General features: G+C 37.9%; 1 protein-coding gene across 1 annotated transcript in view; it reads right to left on the bottom strand.

The window, feature by feature from the left end:
* The window catches only part of CNTNAP2 (contactin associated protein 2), a 1,047,411-nt gene that overhangs the window by 161,138 nt on the left and 863,876 nt on the right, over nucleotides 1–22,397 (bottom strand). The window contains exon 15 of the mRNA XM_048297819.1: nucleotides 6,592–6,719. Coding sequence (XP_048153776.1) covers nucleotides 6,592–6,719 — 128 coding nt within the window. The remainder of the gene's footprint in view (nucleotides 1–6,591; nucleotides 6,720–22,397) is intronic.

Below are 22,397 nucleotides of genomic sequence, written 5' to 3'. Positions count from 1 at the left end.
TCCAAAGACAATTCCAGGCTGATTTGCGATTTTGGAGACATTAGGTCTTCTCATTTTGGTACTGTCCACCATGGGTCATCTAAGGTAGAGGTTATCTCGCTGAAAATGTACATAACAGGAACTTCTAAATTAAATTCAAAGGTTTTTGGTGTACAACATCAGAGAATCCCTTTTGAGTATAATTACAGTGCTTTTGAGAATTGGTTGCAAATTGAAAAGGATGGCAAAACTACCAGCCAGAAACTTTGCAGCTCAGGAAGGATATGAGAACACACATAAGAGAAGGACATACTTTATCCCATGTTCACCTTTAATTTTCCTGCATATTTCAGCATGACAGAGAAATGCTCTAAATTCATGTGAACAATGGAGATTTTCTAGCTCCTATTTTCAAGACAGGCAAAGTTTTATTTACATGGCCAGAAATAGCCTATGTTTGTATGAGATAACTGGCCACAGTCTAAGTTTTCCTGGGAGGTGAGAAATATTTCTCTTAGAAATATTAAGACTCCACAGGAGGGCATTTAAGCACTGCTTCCTAGAGAAAATATTTCTGCATGAAGATGAAAATAAAATCTAGTTAAACTTCACAATAAATTTAACTATGCATTATAAAACAGGGTTAAAGGTGAAGGGAAAGTCCTAAGAATGAGAAATGAAATTATTTAAATCAGATATTAAACAACCTCAAAAGAATGGATTTTTTTACTTAGAAAGTTGTAGAAAAATAACCTAGTGGGTAATTTTTTTTCTCTTGGGCCTCTGAGGAAAGCAATTGCATATGAAGGATAACCACAGCAGTTTGATTAACTAAAGCGTAGATCCCTACCCAAATCCAAACCAAAGACTGTTGTTTTCACTGAAAAAATCAAATGAGTCTGAAATAATACTTCTTGGTTGGCAGGCTGCTTTTATTGAAAGGATGCTTTTCTTCTGTTTTGCTGGTAGCCCTGGAATGACTGTGATAAGCAGTGAGCACAATGTCTTGATGTATTTTGAATGAATCTGTATTCCACTTGAATTGCACAGTTTACCATCTAGTGCAGCACATAAAGAAATGCTGGGGTAATAGATGTGGAAATCCAGCAGACAAATTTTTGTGTGTACTGAAGGCACCTATAGGTACCGGTGAAAAAAATTTAAACTCTTAGATGGATCAAGTTTTGATCTGTATTTTCCTTACTGAACATATTGCAATTCATTTGGAAATCATAAGAAATTAGTAATAATAGAAAAAGTTATAAAATAAAAATAATATAAAAAAGGATTGCTAGATATATCCAGCAATATAAGCAAACAAACAAAAAAAAGGAATGTAGAAAAATCTAGAGCTTTTGATTAGTTTTCTAACCATAGTGGCAGAGAAGTAATTAACACCTAAAAAGGGAATTGTCTAAATTTCAGATATGTCATCCCATCACACAAGCCTCTGGCAGAATCATTGCTTCAGGAGTTTCAAAAAAACCTTTTTGTATTTTCCTGAAAGCACTCTGGCTAGGTTTTTTTTTTTTTGGTAGGGGACATCGCTGATGTTAATTCTCATTTGATACCATGTTTTCACTTCCATTAACCTGTAAGACAAATCACTATATAACTGGAATGTTGTCTAAGACAAAGTAGGAGTAAATTGTTTCTACTTCCAGTAGAGGACTCAATTCCAGTTGGATCTTTCAACAATTCAAATAGGTTGTTTTTGTTTGGTTGTTTTCTTTCTGGGATACTCTCCAGCTTACCTTACCTATGTATGAAACAGTAACAACACTGCAGATCTCTCTGAGTCAACACACTGCACATCCTACTAGAGAATTGACCTTGGTCATAGGTTTCATGTGTAACTGGAAACTGCACTGTAAGGCTATGCTATTTTTTTCTCTGAAACTCAGGTGGTACCCTTGAAAAACAAGTTCAAGATGTTGAAAGAGTCCTCAATTTGCAATGTAATGAAAATGGATTTAGCATGCACATGAAGCAGTTAATTTATTTTCATTAAAAGTGACAGTTCTGAGTCACCAAACTGCACATGTGATGCATAAGAAGTACTTAAGGAATACAAACCCACACCTTACCAAGGATACCAGCCTCTAAGCACTGACCCTGGCAGTGGCTGTCTGGTTTAGATAAATGCAGAGTGGTTTTAATAGAAACCCAGAGTCACAAAAAATGTGCATGGCCATTCCACTGTCTGAATAAATAAGCCAACTCCGCTGGAACATTCTAAAAGGAGTAAAGCCAGAAGTGATATTCAGGAATGAAAGAAACAAAGTATCAGTCATGAAAGGAGTAATGATGAGCCATGATCAAAACCATTGAAAAAAAGAACTCAAGGTGTATTTCCCCTGAGAACACACATGCACAGTCATATGCACACGTGCACAAACTAAATCAATGCACTGATGGAAGAACTGGGTTTTGATTTTTTCCTGAACTTCTCTTATCTGTCAAGGGGACATTTTTTGTCTGTCACTGCAGATTCTCCAAGCACACTGCTGATACTGGTCTTCATGAAAACTTAGCTTAGAAAGAACCACAGTCAATGAATGCAGCTGCTTCCTCCTCCACATTTTGAAGATTACAGATAATAGAAGTAATATACAAGAAAATGATTCATGGCTCAGAAATCAAAGTCTTACTGGGAGGATAAAACCTGTACAGCAGAGAAGATGGAAAAAACATAAATCTGAGCTGTGTAAAAAACATCTCCCCCTTAAATTCTGTCTTTTCTATAGAGGAAATGGGACAAAAGGAAAATAGACTCAAGGAGAAAAGCAAATCTAGAGCAGAATAGTCAGTCTATTCCCCTCTGGGCTTATAAAGAGCAAACTCGAATCAAAATCCTTGGAAGTCCTTGGGAAAAGGATACTCTTAGCAGGTGGCAAATATAGAAGCTTTGTGAAAACCGTTATTTTCCTAAGAGGAATGAAAAAATTTCTTCAGAAGGTGCCAGAAACCAGAAATGTAATTTTGATTCAATATGATTTTTGATGAAATCTCTGTAGCAATAGCCCCACCATAGCAAGGTAAGTTATTCGGTTTGGTTTCAAAAGAAATTACCAGATCTGCTTTTGAAGCTTTGATCTACCACCTCAGGCTGAGCTTAGACAGAAAAAGCCCTCAACATACTTGCATTCTTCTCTAAAGGGAGAAGGCTCAAGGTGCCCCTTTGCATTACAGTGAAATAGCATAAAGAGATGGACAAAGTCTTTCTATTACTGATTGGCCAAGGCTAAATTCAGGGCAGCTGAGGAGCCCAGGTCCTATTACACAAGTATTAGAAAAACTGTAATAGGTCTGTAAAGGAATTAATCAGTGTCTCAAAGTTAGCTGAAGAATAAAAATTATTAATTTGTGGTTCTATGGTGCCCATTTTTCTATATCCTGCACAGAACACCTTCACTTCAGAGAAAACAAGAGTAGTTCCCTTATCCAGTATTACTGTGGAATCTAAGGACTGATTTTCTTTGTTTACACTTTTAATTCCAGTTCGGCTAAGAGGATATTGAGAATGTGCTGATAAACTGCCTCTGTCATTCTGTAAGTACAACGCTCATACCGCAGTGGTCAGGAAGGACAGCTTTGCTTTAAGTCTGCGTAGAGCTGACATTTGCTGAAAACCCTTGCTTGATCTTTGAATCATTGCAATACAGTGTCAAAAACCCCCACCAAATTCATCTCCTGTTTGTGCATCTGTTCTCCATGAAATTGGATAAGTTTGCTTTCCTGGTAGATCACCACTTAGAAAAATCTTTAGATATTTAGAAAGCATTCCTCAACATTAAAATAGCAAAGAGACATCCTGGATATTAAATCCAAGGCGCAAACCAGGCGCCAGACCAGATTTATGGGATTTTTGGCGCAGTGACTAGATGAGTCTTCATCATTCTGGTAGAACAAGGCAGCTTAACCAGATCTTTAGAGGGGTAATAAAGGCCCTTTTTGCTGAATACTTTTCAGAATGCAAGTAGAGTTTTCTGAGGTGCAGTTAAATAAGAAAAATACTTCTGGAACACAAAGATGTGTAATCATGAATAAACCAGTTTTCTGATCTTTATCTCCAACAATAGCCACTATTTGAGAACAGGTAATAAATCAGGCAAAAAGAAAAATGAAATTGTCATTTGTGGGACCAAAATAAAACCTGTATTTTTGAGAGAAGAATAGTTATTTTTGCAACAGGAAAACAGTTATGATTCTGCAATCTTCCTTGGTTTGTGTCAAAACAAATTGCACCGAGATGGATGATTTTCAGATTTACTCTGGTCAGTCAATAGTGTAGGAACAGTTAATTGTCATGGTCTCTGCTGATTAATGGATCCTTCAGAATTTGATGAGCATGGGATGAAGTGAACTGCATGAAATAACAAATGTCTTTGCTTTCTTTAATCCTCTTTGCCCTCAGATAGTAAGCTTTCAGCTGTCTCTTTAAGGACTGCAAAGGCCATCAGTTCTGTGGTACTCTTACTCCTGTACTCATGTGCAGATGTGAGTTGGCCTAGGTGACATACCACTGTCACTAGATATTACACAGAGGTAGCTATGAAGTGTGTGGCAAATTATACTGTAGTTCTGATGGGAAAACATGACTTCATGTGCTGCAAAATATCACTAGACTATGGGTTGATACAACACATGGCATGGACAAGATGAGATAAGTTGTCACAGTATTGGCTGCAACCACAATGAGAAATTCTTCTAAATAGGTAAGTTTTTATTTGACTGGTTAGGCAGTCCTACTTTTTCCACCTTACTTGCAAGCAAAACAAAAATCTGTATTTCTTAGCCAGTCTTTATAACTGTAACTGAATTTCATTTACACATGCAACTGAATTTAACTGAACACATGAACAGTCCTGTGATGACACTCAACATCTTTAGTACTAATAATGCTGGTTTTGATGCATGCAATACACCAAAAAAAAAAAAAAAGAGAATGAATTGCTTTGTAGTTTGTTGCTCTTCTTGTTGTTGTTGTTCTTAATACTTTCCCAGAAATGTAGTACTTTGGATCTTTCCTCTAATTTGGAACAAAAGCACAGTTTAAAATTTTGGCATTTTCCCTGGAACAGAAACCTTGTTTTCCACAAGGTGAAACAGCAGATGTTGTATATGTTCAAGAAAGAATACAAAGGGGAATGCTTAGTAAATGCACTGGGAATATAAAACAGGAGCTTTTACTAACTGTAAAGGACTAGGCTCTATATTATCTCCTGTGAGAAAAATTATACCAGATTTTTGACAATAATAGATGGTCATGGAAGTAAAATCAAATTTATTCATAGGCAAAGTTTTTTAAAAACTACGAATCATATCTGTAAAGTATGTAGAGAAAATTAAATTAATCAGGATGGTAGGAATACACCCGCTCACTTTCCCAAAAGGCTGTGTCACTCAGTCACATTCTAATAAAGGCTACTGCCTGCTCAGATGAGGTTTCATTTATACTAATACTTAGAAATGGCTCACACTTTAGAGACTGATATTTCTAGAAGCACTCAGATTCAGGATATGAATAATATAGGTGCAAGAAAAATGCTATTCGTTATTTTTTGTCATCAGTTGTAAGAGCCTATTACAAAAAAATTTATCAAACATAGCTGAGACACAAACAAACACAGACTGACCTATGACTGGTCAAACACCATAAATAAAAAGCAATAAATATATGATGTGAATATTTCTGCATCACCTCAGTCTTATAGGCTGAGTTATAGTACTCTTTACTGTGGATGGGTTTTATACTATTTATAGATCACACAAATATTAGTTGTTTTAAACTAAATCAGACAACCTTTCCTTACTGCACCTATTGTAAGACAACTGCCTTAAAACACAGTGGACAAATAAAACATGTGTCAATCGCACAGAGTTTAAATTTTTGAAGTGTGATTTAGAAGGACCTTAAACAGTTGCTATGCCTTTGGTAGTGGATTTCACCTCCTGAAATATAAAACAGACCGAAGCAAGACTACAGTTTTCCTCACTGCATTCCAATTTTGAGTGTGTGTGAGGTGGAAATTGACACAACACTGATTTACTCTATCACTAGATGATCAAATTGGAGGATGTACACCTCCTAGCATCACTCAGCCTGGAAACCAGAGACTACTCCAAAAATCTCCCAACGCTTTATGTGGAAACATCTAGTCCTGATACACTTAACATTTGATAACAATCTTGTCAAACTTTATGCACCTATAGCCAGAGATTACAGTGATAAGTTTTGCCATCATGCTACCATTTATATCCTGTAAGCATAGTAATGATAATGACACTGACAAGAGCACCCAACAGCAGCACAGATGTTGAGAGATGTTATTATGCAATCTGTATTACTGCTCATCTATATAAATTTAGTTGAATAATTCAAGTTGCCACATTTACCATAAAATAAAGATGAATATTGATATTTTAAATGAAAATATAAGCCATTATATGTGTATTGTCATAGTCAAAATTTCTCAAATCACATCATGATTTCATAGCAAAAGGCCTTTTGAGCAGACCGCCATAAGTTCCCACAGGGTGCCTCCAAAGTTACCCCTTTCCAACTGGATTTCTACCCAGGAGTAAGCGGAAGAAGACCAGAGGACTTACGATCTCCTTGGCAGCGCACGGGACCCACGGACACCTTGGCTTCAGACCCAGGCCGGTCGAGGTCTCCAACCACCACCTGGCTGACCGGTAGGTGCTCTTTGTATGACAACATCCCAGAGTCTTTCCTCCTGAATTACAGAGAGACAAAAAGAAAGCAACTGTGAAACATATGAAATTATTTTCCTTGATCTAAGCACCAAAAGAATAGGTATGCAAAAATTGCATGCAGCTCAAACCCCATTTTAGTTAGCAAGACCACTAAAATTCAATTTATAGTCGTGTCTTAGAGCCCCTCATTTCAACTGCAGCAAATAACCTAGTGCTTTTTTCATGCTTGGACCAAATCACTGTGCCCAGTTACAACATTTTTCCTTTATTATTTCAACAGCTGAAACCAATTGGCATTGAGTGTTCTTTCTTCCAAATAGAAAATGAAATAAGCAATATTTAATGAGGTATTTTATCTCTCAGCTGGTTTTCTCTGTGGGTTTTTTTTTGGTTGTAGTTTTTTTGTTGGTTTGTATTTTCTGTTTTGTTTTGTTTGTGTTTTATTTGTTTTTTGATATAAACACATAAAAGGCTAAATTATCCACAAAGGAAAAAATGCCCTATATAGAGTGTTAAGACCATACTTTTGGCACAAAAGAAATAAAAAGGAAACAGAAAAAATCCAAGTATTTCTCTCTGTTCCACACCCCCCCCCCCCTCACCCCCCCCCCTTTTCTTTTCAGCTCTATCCTGCCGTGTAATTGAGTATCTAAAGTAAGGAACTTTTTGATCTAAAAAATCAATTCCTTTGTTCAAACATACCCTAGGACGAAGGATGAATTCAGTATCTGGAAAAGTTAACTGAACCACACAGTATGACTATAACCGAGAACTTGTAATGATTTCAGGAAAATGAAAGCCTTTTTCATCTCTAACTTGGATGACTCCAAGATCTGACTCATTATATTGCTAATAACTGGGCAGCACAGCAGGGATCTGCATGATCTGTGGTAATGTTCAGAGTCTTCCAGTAGGACAGTAGTGTTTTCCTGTAGCATCTCCAGTCATCATCCTTATTTGGTCCATCTGAAGAGATGGAAGGCAAAACACTCTTTTAAAAAGAAGCACAACTAAGCTAATTAAGAAAATAACCATCACGTTTTCGAACAACAGTTCATTGGAACTAGTGCCTGTTCTCTGTGATGAAGAGAGCAATTAGAGATTTAATTACTAGAGTTTATCAAATAGCAGTGACTTTTTTACTTAATCTGTGTGTTCTTCCCCATCAGAGAACTTGCCTTGAGCCTTTGTGTTATGTGACCCTTTGTATTGCTGAGATCATTAGCCCTCTCTGGCTGGACACAGCTACACCAGGTGCTCTGTTGGTGAGGTTGCTACAGGACATTGTTAGAAAGGGAAGAAAATGGAGAGGAGGAACCCTGGCAGGCTGCTCCTGCACATTGTGCTGGCCTGTAGCATATGGCTTTTCATCCCCAGATTGCCATGCCCTTTGCAAAGACATCCTTTTCATCAATTTGGAGACAAGCAGCATAAGAAAGGAAAGATTAAAGGACTTTCCACTTAAGAAAGAAAAAAGTGACTAGCAAAGACAGGTATGTAGACCTAATCTTCATCACTGCTAAAGACTGCATCCATGGGACTCACTCCCTTCTAATAGAGGATAAATGTAGGTCATCACTTTACTCTTTCTGAGGTTTTCCTCTGAGACTGGCTTTCACTGCAAATTTTTACTCTTTCAAAGAGCAATTTAGAGATGGACATATCTATTAAAAATAAAGAATTCTTCAAAGAGCAGTAAAAAGAAAACTATTGGCATTTCTCTTTCTTTCTTTCCTCTCACAAAACCAGCTAATATTTCAGGTCCAAATAAGGATGTTAAAGGGTGGCACTTTTCCTGTCACCAATAGCTTTCACCTTCTTTGAAGGAAATAAAAAGGAGTAGTAACCATTTTCTCCCTCTTTACTGATCATTTTTTACTCATTTTAATATCTTATTTATGTGCTTAGTGATATGGTCACTTTAAAGCTGTTGCCATGACAATAAAAGCTAAATGTTAACAGTTCTTTTCAGAAATAGCCTTATTTTCTGGTAATCACTTACTTGTGTCATCGTTGTAGCAAATGCATTTTCCCCTGCACTGAAACTATTGAGGGCTGGGAGTGCTGAACTAAGAGTTGAGAGAGGTGAGTAGCCTTTTCACCAGCAGAACCTGGGTAGTTCTTTCGCTCTTAACAAAAATGGGATAATGATGATTTTTGGCCCGCACATGTGCCAATAGGACAAGTAGACTCAGAGACTGAATGGCTCTGTTATGCTTTTCTAATGTACTTGCAGTTCCTCTGGACACACTATCAGTGCTGACAAAATCAAAAAAGTTTAAACCAAAGACTAATTATTTTGCTTGACTTTGTACAACACACTTAGAAATAATCACAGCTCAGACACTCAATTCCTGCAAGTGATAATGCTTCTGATGGTATTTAAAGACTTTGCACATTAAGAGGGTGGAGAAAGTCTCTGAAGTTTTTCCTCACCAAAGAAAATCCCCTCAAGAGAATAAAGGTTGAATTCAGAGAGTGTCATATTCCTATTAATAGCCAAATGGGAGATGAATGAATCTGATCAAATCCTGTAATTATTACCAGGAGATATTGATGAAATCTCAGTGTAATTTTCTATTCCTAATTTCTTTTCCTATATATAACAGTCTGCAAAGTGCTTCAGGGTGCCTTTCAATGAAAGTAGCAGATATTAGTGCGAGATTTATCATGTTTTGATTATGATAATCTACTTCTTCTTTATAAGCATTCTGTGGTATGTAAAGAAGAAATGCATTATACATGTATCAGCAAATGACATATTCAAAGTAATGATAAGATTCTGTATCATTATTAATTTGCTTATATAATGATTTAATACAACCAGACTTCTGCTACTGGAGTAATTTATTTTCTGTGATTTTGTTAGACTTCACTTAATTATCAGTCCAGCCATACAAAGTAAAACAAATGAAGAATATACTACAGGAGGAATGGAATAAATTTTAAAAGATATGGTTTCATGAGTTGGGGAATTGAAGTTATTTTGATAATATAAATAAAACACCTGCTGGACTGGAAACATAGTGTTAAGCATATGTAATTTAGTGATTAGCAGTGGTTTGAAGAATGCAAACTCCAAAGTATGACCATTCCAAATGTCTACAACTTTCCACCTCTCACAAGACCCAGCTTTTTACTATGTAAGCACCTCTGTATTAATCCCTGCATTTCCATAATCTATTTGAGGGAGATATAAAGCAGTTTAGTCCAGTTAGAGTCTGCAAACAAATTCCTGTAAAAACATTGTGAAGAGCACAGACATACAAAATACTGGTATTTTCCCTCATCTAAAAATATCTGGCAAGAATTTTATTTATATTAAAAATGCTAAGAAGAATGAATATTACAGACAATTTAATGAACAATGCAATTTTGGCAGCAAATGTAATAATCTGGAAGTGAGTTACTTGGAAATATGCAAGGTCTAATTAACAGGATTAAAACCAGGGCAAACAAAAACTAGGATTAAAGCAAATCTAACTAACTCTTGAAAGGTTTTGACAAAATTTAGCTAACTTTTTCATAGACATACTGTGCAGCACAAAAGCCATGCTTTTAGATTCACCCTGTACCCAGGTGAATTCCATCTGCCCTTTGGAATTAAAAACTGCAAACCATATACTCTAGGACAAAAGTTTTTATTTCCACTGGATTTTGCTGTTCTCCGGGATTCTTGTGGCTCTTTTGTCCCTTTCCCGCATATCTTGTCACCTCAGATGCCCTTATATGTTAAGTTGGAGCTAATGACTCACCCTTGATTTGTCTGACAAGGGGTATTATGGAGAATTTCTCATTACTGTACAGGGTCATAAAAACTGACAGATGATCATAACTCAATTTAAGTTTTTTTTTAACACACTGGCATTAGACAGGATAAGATCCTAGGAAATACGTGGTTCCTAATGGCAAAAGAAGGAGGAACTTTTACAGTTAAGACTGATCTTAAGGCAATTAAACTTCTCTAGCATGCATAAAATATTTTTACTTTTGAGAGCACTCACCTCCTGAAAGTCCAAACAATTTGATGAAAGATCATCTAATTCCAGCACCCAAATTACAAACATAAATCCATACTTTTATTTCTATTAGTAAAGATTGATTATACCAAAGACATGAAACTGATGGTGCAGCATTCACAAGTAATCCTTGCTTAGAAATTACAGAAGAATACATTGATCAGATTAAATTAATTTAAGGGGAGATACACTGAGAAAGTGGTCAGAAATATGTCTCATTTAAAAAATATATCAGGAAGGAGACTGAGGAAGTTGACACTGGTTCTACAGAACTTTCTTGCCTGAAAGGACTTCTTGACTTTCCTTTCAAATAGGAGTTTGTGAGAAGCTGAATAACCACAGCAAAGGTGAATAATGGAGAGAGCAAATGGGGCTCTGCTTTCTTTTAAACAATGTGGAACCAGTTTCCTGCAAAAATCTGCCTTTTCTGAGTATATGCTCATATTCTCCTCCCAAAAGACCAGTGGAGACAGAAAGTCTCTTCAAGCAGAGCAGCTCCTCTTACAAACTTCAATTCTTTAGTGTTATTTCAAAGAAGTAATGGAAATTCTTCTCTTCATTTGAGGTCTAGCAACTCTTCTGACTTGATTGCTAATTTTTCTGATTTCCATACTCAGATATTCTAAGAATGAAATCTAGGAATTCTACCCTGCTGTAATTGATCTTTGCATCTGTCAACAATTTAATCAATTTTATGTCTGAATTTTAATTTTTTTTAAGTAAGTCAGGGAACCTATGTGGCATTTCCTTTAGAAGAAATGCTAAATTGGGATGTCCCTTTCACCTTGGTTACAGAGACAAAATTACTTGGGATTCAGCTGAAGCCAAGAAAAGAAACTTCTGTGAACATAGAGCTGAAAATGGATGATATGGGAATTTTCAAAGGAAAAATTGACATTGGAAAGGGCAACAGCTTGCTCAAATAATTTTTCTATAGTATTTCAATTTCATTTGGCATTTTAAAATCAGCACTATTATTTGATCTCAAAATATTTCAAAATTTGAAAATTCTTTAAAAAAAATAGTTTATAAAAATATTAACAATATCCCATAATTAACAATGTCCAAAAAGCTTTTTAGTCACCCTAAAATTTGAATTGCTTTGTTTTATGACAGAAATGAGAAAACTCTCCTCTGAAGAAGTGTAATCAATTGAAGGACAATAAATTAAATGCTCCGTTCAGCTACTCAACTTGCCCCAGAAAATTAAATCTATATTTAGATATTTAATTATATAAATCTATATTTATGATTTCTATATCGCTTTGTCTAAGAGAAACCTACATTTATTCCATGATCCCATCACAGATGCCGAACCTTCCCATGGAACAGCACCTACTTTAGCTCTGAGGGAAGATAATAATGAAGGACTCTACTGAGTATTACCACCTGTTTTAAAAATTACCTAACATAAAACACCAAGAATTTTAATTACACTTTTGTCTATCTGAATGCATTACAGTGATGATAATAATTTACTGTGTGGACAGTAGAAGCACTTATCTAACAAAATGTGTGTTTTCTGCACTACTGATTGCACAGTTGCAAGGTCTATGCAGATAAATGATGAATTCTTTACTTCATCTATTCTACTGACTAGCCACAAGCCTTTGGCTCACGTCCCATCAAGCTATCAGACCAAATGTACTTCTGGTAGGATTTTTAAGGCACAAGGATCTGTATTGGAAGAAATATTAAAAATCTCAGAGCAGCAGCTCAGAGGCTTAATTTCTTGGAGTTCTTGACAACTTTGACAGTTTTATTTTGTGTGACTGAAAGAGCTAAATAAAAATAATTGACTATGGCATGACAAAATAACAGATGGCTATAGTTAATGCTGACTTCAGCCCCTACATGCCAGTTGAGTTCAATATGGCACTGAAGTGCATAACTTTGTGTTGAATTTGGTCCAGAAAACTGAAAGAAGTATGGTACTTCCTGCATCCAGAAAATGTCAGTAAAACCCATTTGTATAAGCATCTACCACTACTCCTACCCTTCCAGTGGCATTTGCTGCAGTGTTCCTCCTCACACCCCATCTATGCATATACCTCATACAAAACTGAAACCAATCTATGGCAGGCACGTTGGGAATATAAGGATGCTGTGATTTAGGTCACGTCTTGAGCTGCTTGTATAGCTTTAACACCAAGTATTTAGGGAAAAGGTCTCTATTGATCACAACCTGGAACAGAGCACTTGATTAGGCAACCTCACAAAATCTCCATATGTATGAGAAGTATGACCAAAAAGGGCAACAAAGCAGGTGGAGGGTCTGCAGTACAAGTCCAATGAAGAGCAGCTGAGGGATCTGGGGTTATTTAGCCTGGAGAAAAGGAGGCTCAGGAGAGACCTTATCACTCTCTACAGCTACCTGAGAGGAGGTTGTAGAAAAGTGGAGGTTAGAGTCTTCTCCCAGGACAAGGACAAGAGGACAAGAGGAAATGGCCTCCAGTTGCATCAAAAGTGGCTTAGATTGGAAAAAACATCACAGGTGACATTTTGGATGACGGAAAATTTAAGTTACTTGCTAAACATCACATACAAAAAAACATACCAGCACCCCTCTTCTAAATAATTATCTAAGTAGCCAATAAAGAGGCAAAATATAGGAGAAGTAGCAATGTCTCATATTATTAAAATTCCACATTACTATTTGACTATTTATTTCCTTTCTGTAAAGGCCCCTACCACATATGTGCTGATTTTTAAGAAAACGTAGGTATTTGAGTCTATTTTTCAGTAAGCTCTCTCCATTCTACCTGACCCCAAAATTTAATTGTACCAACCACAACATCTTACTTTCTATATCTATAATCAGTTCACACTCTTTAAATACTGTATTTTAAGGGTATTGCACATAATCTGTGTCCCCTCAGAAGACCCCAGTTTCAGTCCTTAGAGGCAACTTTCACATTGAACTTTAATTTTGTCTCCAGTCTCAGCCCCAGAAGGTTGCTTCCCATTTTACTTTCATGAGTGTGTGGAAGAAGGCAAATCCCCAGTAGCAATCCTTCTCTCAAAGTGGTACTTACCCCATCAGGACAGATGACCAGTTTTATTTAGTCTTTCTTACATAGCACACAGCTTGTACGTCTGTAGCTCTTTTCTCCTGACAAGGATTTCCTAACCTACTGCTGTTCGAAGCTGGAATCACTGGTCCTACAAATTATTATTTCTTCTTTCTGCTTATCTAATAGATAGAAAACTTGTTTCTAACTGAAAAATGATCAGTAAAAGTAATCTAAAAATGAATTGTACATCAGGACTGTGAAATTTTTCATGCTGTTGTAATCATTTGTTAGACCTATGGAAGGTAGGTCCTGCAAATGGTGAGTAAATGGGGAATAAAGAGATACTTAAAATATGCCAAAGTTAAATGGAAGAAGAAATTTGTAACAACTGTCACTAAAAAACCACCATACCGAAATGAAACCTTAAAGGATTATCTACAAATTGAGCTATAAACATAATGAATGATGTTTCTATGTCTACTGAGGAAGGAGAGTGGGGTCTATTATCATGAAAGCACTCTAGTTAGAAGAAGAATTAAATATCCCACTACAAAATATTTTAAATGTACACCCATTCATCAGAAATAATTATTTGAAAGTGAATGCTCCAAGATATTCAAGCACATTTAAAGCAATGGTGCAGCATAATTAACAGAGGTCTTTATTTGTTATGTAAACACTTTGCTATCAAGCACAAGCAAAACTAGGATACTTTCCTCCGGTAGTAAACATGCACATATATCTCTCAGAATTGATTTAATTTCAATTAAGTTCCTTTTTTACTGCTTTTGCTAAAAAGATGGATGACCTTGGTTTATAGTGATATGCAAATTTACCTGTAGGTTAATTTCTTCCTGACCTCTTTGTGTTTTTATGATATCATTACCTCTTGTATGTGTGTGTGTATATCTCCACACACAGTGGAGTAACTGAGGAAATGAGAAAGGATACTACACAAGGTACTTACTGAAGTTTCTAAAAAAATTGTGATTCCTGAAATGTGTACAACTGTGTCAGCTCAAGAGGCAGCTGGGTTATGTGGGACTCTACACAGACATTCTCTCACTGCAGTTACTCTGAGCATTATGAGAAAACTCAGTGATGGAGATTAGGATTTGAGCCACAGGGAAGGCATGGTATGCCACACTTTGTGCTAAATATTAGGCCAAATGCAGATGCCCTTGTTCAGAAAAATCTGTTTGTCTGCATTGACTGTAGAATGTCAAGCATTTGTTTAGCGTTTTGTTGGTCACACTTATACAGGATTAGTGATATATTCATTAGCCAGACTGCTCCACTTTATTGCTCTGATGGGTTTCCATTATCCTTTCTGTTAGCCTTTGAGCTCAACTTTCCTTACATTACACATCACCACTTTTTTTCTCAACAAAAGACTGGCACAGACTTAGCAGAATTCACCATTCATTTCCTAACACAATTCCATCTGAGCTGAGCCTGTCTTTTCCTAGCACAATACTTGATGAACTCCCCCAAGATTTTTACTACCAAGTCTACTGTGACAGCCCTGACTGCATAGACTAAAATGGCTCTGGGCCACATGTTTCTAACAACCTGCAACAATATGGTCATGAACAAAGGAGGCTGATGATGAAGTGAGCGAGATTCTCCATCCCTCTTATCTATAAGAATGGTGCTTTTCAGGACTCCAAGCAATTCTGGGTTGATTTTACAGGGAAGCTGACCCTGAAGCAATCGGGTTGTGCTTCTCTGGTATTTCAGAGTGTGACATTTTTTATCAGCATTAGGTGAAGACAGAAATTAAAATATAATGTAACATAGGTCAAGAGGCCTAGGGTTCACAGTATTCACAGAGGGTACACTGAGAGCCTTGCCAAGGTTAAGCTGCATTTCAATGGATAGGTACGTTAATTTGCCAAATGTTGATGCTTCTTTTCTGACGGCTTAAACATAGTTTACTGCAGATGCTTCTTGCCTTAAAACAATGAGATAACTATTGTCTCATGGGCTTAGGGATACCAAGAAGTCTATCACTTCTACCTATAGCAAAGATTATGCAGGCAATGCAAGAAAGGTTGCAGTCACTGATGACAGCTCTCTGCTACTGCAGGCAGCCACCTCACCTAATCTCTTGCAGAATCTGAACATATCTGCACTAGTTTAATCCAGGAGGGAGATAATTTTCTTTACAGTAGCTCCTGTGGTGTTGTTTTTGGATTTGTGACCAAACCAGTACAACATAGGGATGTTTTTGTTATTGATCAGCAGTGCTTACATGGTCAAGGCCTTTTCTGCTTCTCACATCATCATGCGAAGGAGGAAGGTGAGATATTCAGTGATGGCATTTGTCTTCCCAAGCAGTCTTTACACATGATGGAGCCCTGCTTTCCTGGGGATAGCTGAAGGCCTGCTTGCCCACAGGAAGTGGTGAATGCATTCCCTACTTTGCTTTGCTCAAGCATGCAGCTTTTGCTTTAGCTGATAAACTGCCTCTATCTCAACCCACAAGATTTTTGACTTTTCCAGGTCTCTCTTTCACCCCAGTGAGAGGCTGTGAGCAAACTGCTGTGTTGAATTTAACAGCCTGCTTAGGAAGAATTTGCCTGTTCTTCCCCCCTACTCTTATCTAAAAGCTATTCCAGAATGGCATTGTTAATTGAAAATGTTACAAAGTACACAGTGCTTGCATCATCCATTTATAGACCTGTTTTCCATGACTCTGTTAAATCTTTTCCTGAATCCCTGTCTGCTTGCACAGCCTTGTTGGGGTCCCTCCCCTGCCGTGTAGCCCTGGGAGAGGGGCCCTGAGGGCACAGACACGGGGTTTCCCTGCCCCTGCTCAGCCTCGTTCCCATTGGTTGGTTTGTGTTCCCTGCGCGGGCAGAAGGACCCTTGGTCCCGTGACTGGAACAGTTCCTGGGCAGAGCTCCGGCCATGCGGCTGGAGGAATAAACATCTCTGAAACAGCTATCAAGAATCTGTCTGTCCGTATATATTTCCTTTCCACGGGACTCCTGGTTTGATATATGCGTGTTGCAGTATCCCCACTGCAACAAATGGTGGAGAATTGAGAGCAGAACAATCCCCGATCCCTAAGCGACTGATTTGTGTGAGTAAACCCTGGAAACTTTGGATTCCTCTTCTTGGTTTTGCTTTGCTATTCCGTATCTAAACTATGGAGGAACCGTGGGAAGACTCTTGGCTCTCAAAGCCGCATATGGACATTTATCTTAAACTTAAAATGATTCTTGAACAACGATTTGTAAATTTTAGCTTGATTCAAGCTCAAAAAGAACTGAAACACTTCCTGGCATGGTTGTTTAAGAACTTTTTCTATGTTTCTTGGGATTTAATTCTTACCAAGGGCTTTTGGAAAACCGTTTGGACACAGTTAATACTGGAGTCAAAATATATGCCGATGGGAGAATATTTTTGTGAATATTATTTAGTTACCGAGACTGTTGAGCAATGTCAGCTGTGTCCTGGCGAAGGGAAGCCTGGCGCAGGGACCGTGCGGCCCAGGCCACGTGCACCGAGCGCTCTGCGAGCAGCAGCTAGGCAATTCCCGCGCGCGGGCGGAGCCACGCGAGCCGCAGTGTCGGTGCCGGAGCGAGGCGCGGCGGGACCCGGCGGTGCCCGCCCGGCCCTGCGCAGCGCGTGGTGGAGCGAGCCCCGGGAATGCCCGACCGAGAGGGGCGGCGCGCGGGCGGCGGCGGGCGGCGGTGGAGCGGAGCTGCGCCCAGCCGAGACGAGCGCTGGAGCAGGGCGCGGGGGAGTCATCGCTCGGGGGCCCGGCCGAGACGTGGGTGCAGTGCCCGGCAGCAGCAGCGAAGCTGCGACCAGAGGAGGCGACGCACGGAGAACTGAGCGGCACGGCCCGGCCCGGCCCGGCCCGCGCAGCCCCAAACGCGACCCCGGGAAGAGCGCGCAGGCACCAGCAGCCCCGACAATTCCAACACGGGAGCGACCGAAGGAGAGAGCAAAGACGCAGCGAGACAGAAAACAGCAGCCACTCGGAAAAAGGAAAAGATCACAGTAACTAAGACCTTAGGGATAGTAAAATGGTATAATGTTAAGCAAAATTATGGTTTTATAACAAGGTGTGACAACCAGCAAGACATATTCGTGCATAGAACTGCTATTAAAAAGAATAACCCTGAAAAATGGATCCCAAGCTTGGGAGATGGAGAGGTGGTGGAATTTAATATTGTACTAGGGAGAAAAGGGTTACAAGCATCACAGGTCACTGGGCCTGATGGTGTTCCTGTAAAAGGCAGTATATATGCAAAAAATCGTAGTCATGTTAGACAATATCTCCATTGTAAGCCCCCCCTACAGTTTCCCTTTCCTAATCCCACCTTTCCCTTTTACCCTGTGTCCTATTACCCCCAGTGTATTCCCAATCCGTTTTTTCATCCATGGTTTCCCTCACAAAACCATGCTTTTGCCAATTGTTTCCCCAAAAATCCTTTTCCAATGCCGAGTGGGGGATGAAAAGGGGGAGGGAAGAAGTTAAACCCTCTCCTGCCTCAGTTTCCCCACAAAGCATGCTCAGAGTTCTGTCTCCCTTCTGTCAGCCCTAAGATGTTCCACAGAATCTGATTGGACATTTAAAGACTCAGGAGGGTGGCTTGTTTTGTTTTGAAACTGTTCTTGTTATGTTTATCCAGTTGTTTTCATTCTCCTTTTATTAAAATAAAACGGGTGAGGTGTTGGGGTCCCTCCCCCGCCGTGTAGCCCTGGCAGAGGGGCCCTGAGGGCACAGACACGGGGTTTCCCTGCCCCTGCTCAGCCTCGTTCCCATTGGTTGGTTTGTGTTCCCTGCGCGGGCAGAAGGACCCTTGGTCCCGTGACTGGAACAGTTCCTGGGCAGAGCCCCGGCCATGCGGCTGGAGGAATAAACATCTCTCTGAAACAGCTAGCAAGAATCTGTCTGTCCTATATATTTCCTTTCCACGGGACTCCTGGTTTGATATATGCATGTTGCAGTATCCCCACTGCAACACAGCCTCCTTTGGCAGCCAGTTCCAAAAGTTCACTAGTGTAAAGTAGTACATTTTCTCCACCTGTTTAAATCAGGTCTTACCCCAGATAGCAGGTTGGTACCAGCTTTTGGCATCTTTGCTCTGCTTGTGTGCACTGTGCAATGGTGTTCTCTTGCATGCGAACTTCCCATCTTTTTTTTCCTCTGGCAAAAGACAAGAAGTGGTTCTATGTGTATGTAACAACAATACCTCTGTTCCTTCTGAGCAGGTTATTCCACTGCCCTTAAGGGCAAACCAGAAATCGGGCCAGCAAGGAAATTATGTTCACATTATATAACAAATCACTAAATCACAGAATGGTTGGGATTGGAAGGGGCCTCCAGAGATCATCTAGTCTGACCCCCTTCATAATCTTCCAGAAAGGCATGAGTTAATAGTTTTAAAAGATCTTTTTCTTTAAAAAACCTCCATGTTTGCAAACAATAATAATATGGTTTAAGATTATAGAGGAGTCACTGATAACAAAGCAACAGAACCTGGAGGTTTGCCAATACATCCTTCAGCTGTATCAATATAATTTATACTGAATTTTTATGTATTTATACAAGGTCATAAGTGATTTGCAAGCATCAGAAGTGGAAACTGAAATTAGGTACGAATCATGAGGAGGTAGGTGCTATAAATTTTCAAAGTAAATCACTAGAAGGTTCTTAAGAAAGTTGAGTAAGTTAAGAAAGTTAAGTAAAGGCAGGTTGAGTTAGTAGGCTAAAAAACCAAGTACACAATTTTCTTCATTGTACAACTAAATGAAAGATATAACTAGAGATATAATCATCAGTATGTCCATTTCCTCCTACAAACTTGAGCTATTTCAGTCACACATTGCTATGTTTGTCACCTATAAATAAGTGCTCCATATATAAATTCTCTCAGTTAGAAGACAGAATCAGCATAGTGTGCGTAGTAAAATACAAGATTAGCACATGCATTCGAAAAATACATAACTTATTTAGCAACTGAAGCTGAAATACTACTGTGATAATGAAAGCAAAAAGAAAATAATGTTTTGCCTACATATTGATTCCTTATAATATGTATTTCATCATGTTTTGCAGATGACAAGAGCAAAACTGACATTGAGTCAGAGAAGAAACAGACCCTGAATTTTACTAAGAACTGCAGTTTGTTCAGTCTGCTTATCCACGGAAAGTGAACCCACTCATAATCCACCACAAAACTGCTGAATTTTTGTAGGAAACAAAACCAGCTGCCAGAAAGACAAGAAAATGTTTCCAGATGCTATTCTTTTTCCTATTTACTGAGGGGTTTTTTGTTTGGTTGGATTTTTTTGTGAAGTTGTTTCTTTTCTATTGATTTATTTCATCTCATGATAGGCAAAAAAATGTCAACAAATAAACATATTTTGAATCACAGAATTTTCTTAACTTCTCTCAGTATTTCTTTCAAAATACTGAAAATATTAGGCCTGTAATTTTACAAGGACTTTATGGCCAATCATATCATTGCATCATTTTGCAACTAAATGAAATCCGATGATTTGCAACTAAATGAATCCCAAATTTCAGGAAATGCACATAAGTCAAAACCAGCACATCACTTGACAAATTTTAGTAAAAAATACCTGGAAGATCCCAGTACTATGAAGCCTAACCCCTTCAGCTTGGACAGCATATTGGATATACAAGAGCTAAAAAGTTATTCCTTACCTATTTCCTATAAATGAAAGAAGAAATAAGAATCTGAGGCATGCACTAGTAGTGTGCTGTAACTTTCAATGCCTTTACTTCAGACTTTTCCATCGTCTCTATAAGTAGAGTGCTCTTCCATGGCAACAGGAGAGAAGGCCAATTCTACAAAACGTTGTTAGAAATACCTGATTTATTCAGCAACAGCTGGCTTAAATTGAATGTTCCAGTCTTTGAAAGGGTACCTGTTGTCTTTACCACATTACATCGTGACAGTGGTCAAACTCAGGCACAGGGTCTTCAGAGGAATTCCGGGATGTCCATCCTTGGAGGTTCTGACCTCAAATGGACACAGTCCTCAGCCAGTTTGATTCCACCATCCCTGAGTATCAGGTTGGACTACAAGACCTCAGGAGGCCACTCCCAGGCTGAATTACTCTATGATCTGATGAGTGTAGATGAGTATAGTGCAAGAGCGAAGCACCCTCAAAGACTCTCCAAAATTATTTGTCTTTAGGAAAAGTATTTAATAAGCTTTTGCTGCCAAGCTCGGTTTCTTCAATGATTTTCTCAGTTCTTTATCTTAGAGATAAGCAGGTCAATGTCTACCTTCATTCCAAACATCATTTTGCTTTTTTTCATCTTTCAGAACAGAAGATGACATTTTTTCCTGTTTATTATTTAGGTTTGTTCTGCTTCACAATCATCACATATAATTTAACACTTAATAATAACAGTGATAATAATAAGGTAATAATCAATCTTCCTGAGCTTTCTGTTCACATTTTTCATCTCCTATCTGCTCTCTTGATTCAAGAGATTTACATCAGTTGGTGTTATTTATGTTGTTGGCTTTTAAAGGTCCTTAAAGGAATATATCATTTTTCTGTTTTTAATGTCAGGGATTAAAAATTTCTTTTTCTGGGCTTTGGTCTTTTTTCTTGAATGAAATAACAGAAAAACATAAGATCAGTTTTAAGAGCATTATTTGTAAGTGTTCTGTGCAAATCAGGAGTTTGGTTTTGATTCCAGAGTCCTAGGAAATCCTTTAAACACTTCTAACACAATATTGTTTCAGGAATAAGTATCTTAGATTTAACATAAGATACTTGAATTCATTCTCTTTTCCAAAATGTTTTAACTCAACAGATGAACTCTTGACCATTAAATGTTATTATGACATATTTTGTCATACCTAGCAAATAACTGGTTTTAGACATGAGATTACATGTTTAGTCATAGCATTTTAAACATTTCTGTTTCATAGAAATAATAGCTACAAATCCATTTGTGCTTTTACAGAAGCAGGAAAAAATTTTTGCACGATAGATATAGGTTTTTATACTTACTGTATTTTTTTCATCACATTGCCTAACAGCAGATTTTAGTTTATTAATTTTATATTTACCTGCTTGCTTGAAAATGTTTCAAAAATTTGTTTTTTCATTTTTCTTTGCTTTCTCTTTATTAATTTATATAAATAAATATACACTCAGATACTTCCATAAAGGCAAGTGCATAATTTAAACAACAGACCTAAGTCATAACTCAAGGAAGATTTTGCTTCCCTAATCTACAATTAATGTAATCTTGTAATCAACTTCAACTTGACCAAAAGCTGAGCAAAAGATATTAATTGTGATAAAGGAATACACATCATTAACTGTCCTGAGATATTGGTTTAGATAGAATAATTTCTTCCTAGTAAATCACTTCTTTTTCAGCAAAATATGAAAAAAAAAAAGCCATCTAAATTCCATCAGGAAACTGGCTCATATAGACACACTTGTACTGTGAAGAATCCATGTAGCATTTTAATTTCAATTTAAAGACTGTTGAAAAAAAACTTGAGATAAGAATGCAACAGATTACCTTAGACCTGGTTTATTACATCTCCATTGCATACTCAGACAGCTCTTAGAAACTTTGCAGGATCTCCAGGGACTGTGTTTCCTATACGTAACAATTATCATAAGTATAGTGTTTTGCATGTGA

Source organism: Corvus hawaiiensis, chromosome 1, assembly GCF_020740725.1.
Source record: "Corvus hawaiiensis isolate bCorHaw1 chromosome 1, bCorHaw1.pri.cur, whole genome shotgun sequence".
In the NCBI taxonomy this organism is placed as follows: domain Eukaryota; kingdom Metazoa; phylum Chordata; class Aves; order Passeriformes; family Corvidae; genus Corvus; species Corvus hawaiiensis.
This window is presented reverse-complemented; position numbering and strand designations above follow the sequence as displayed.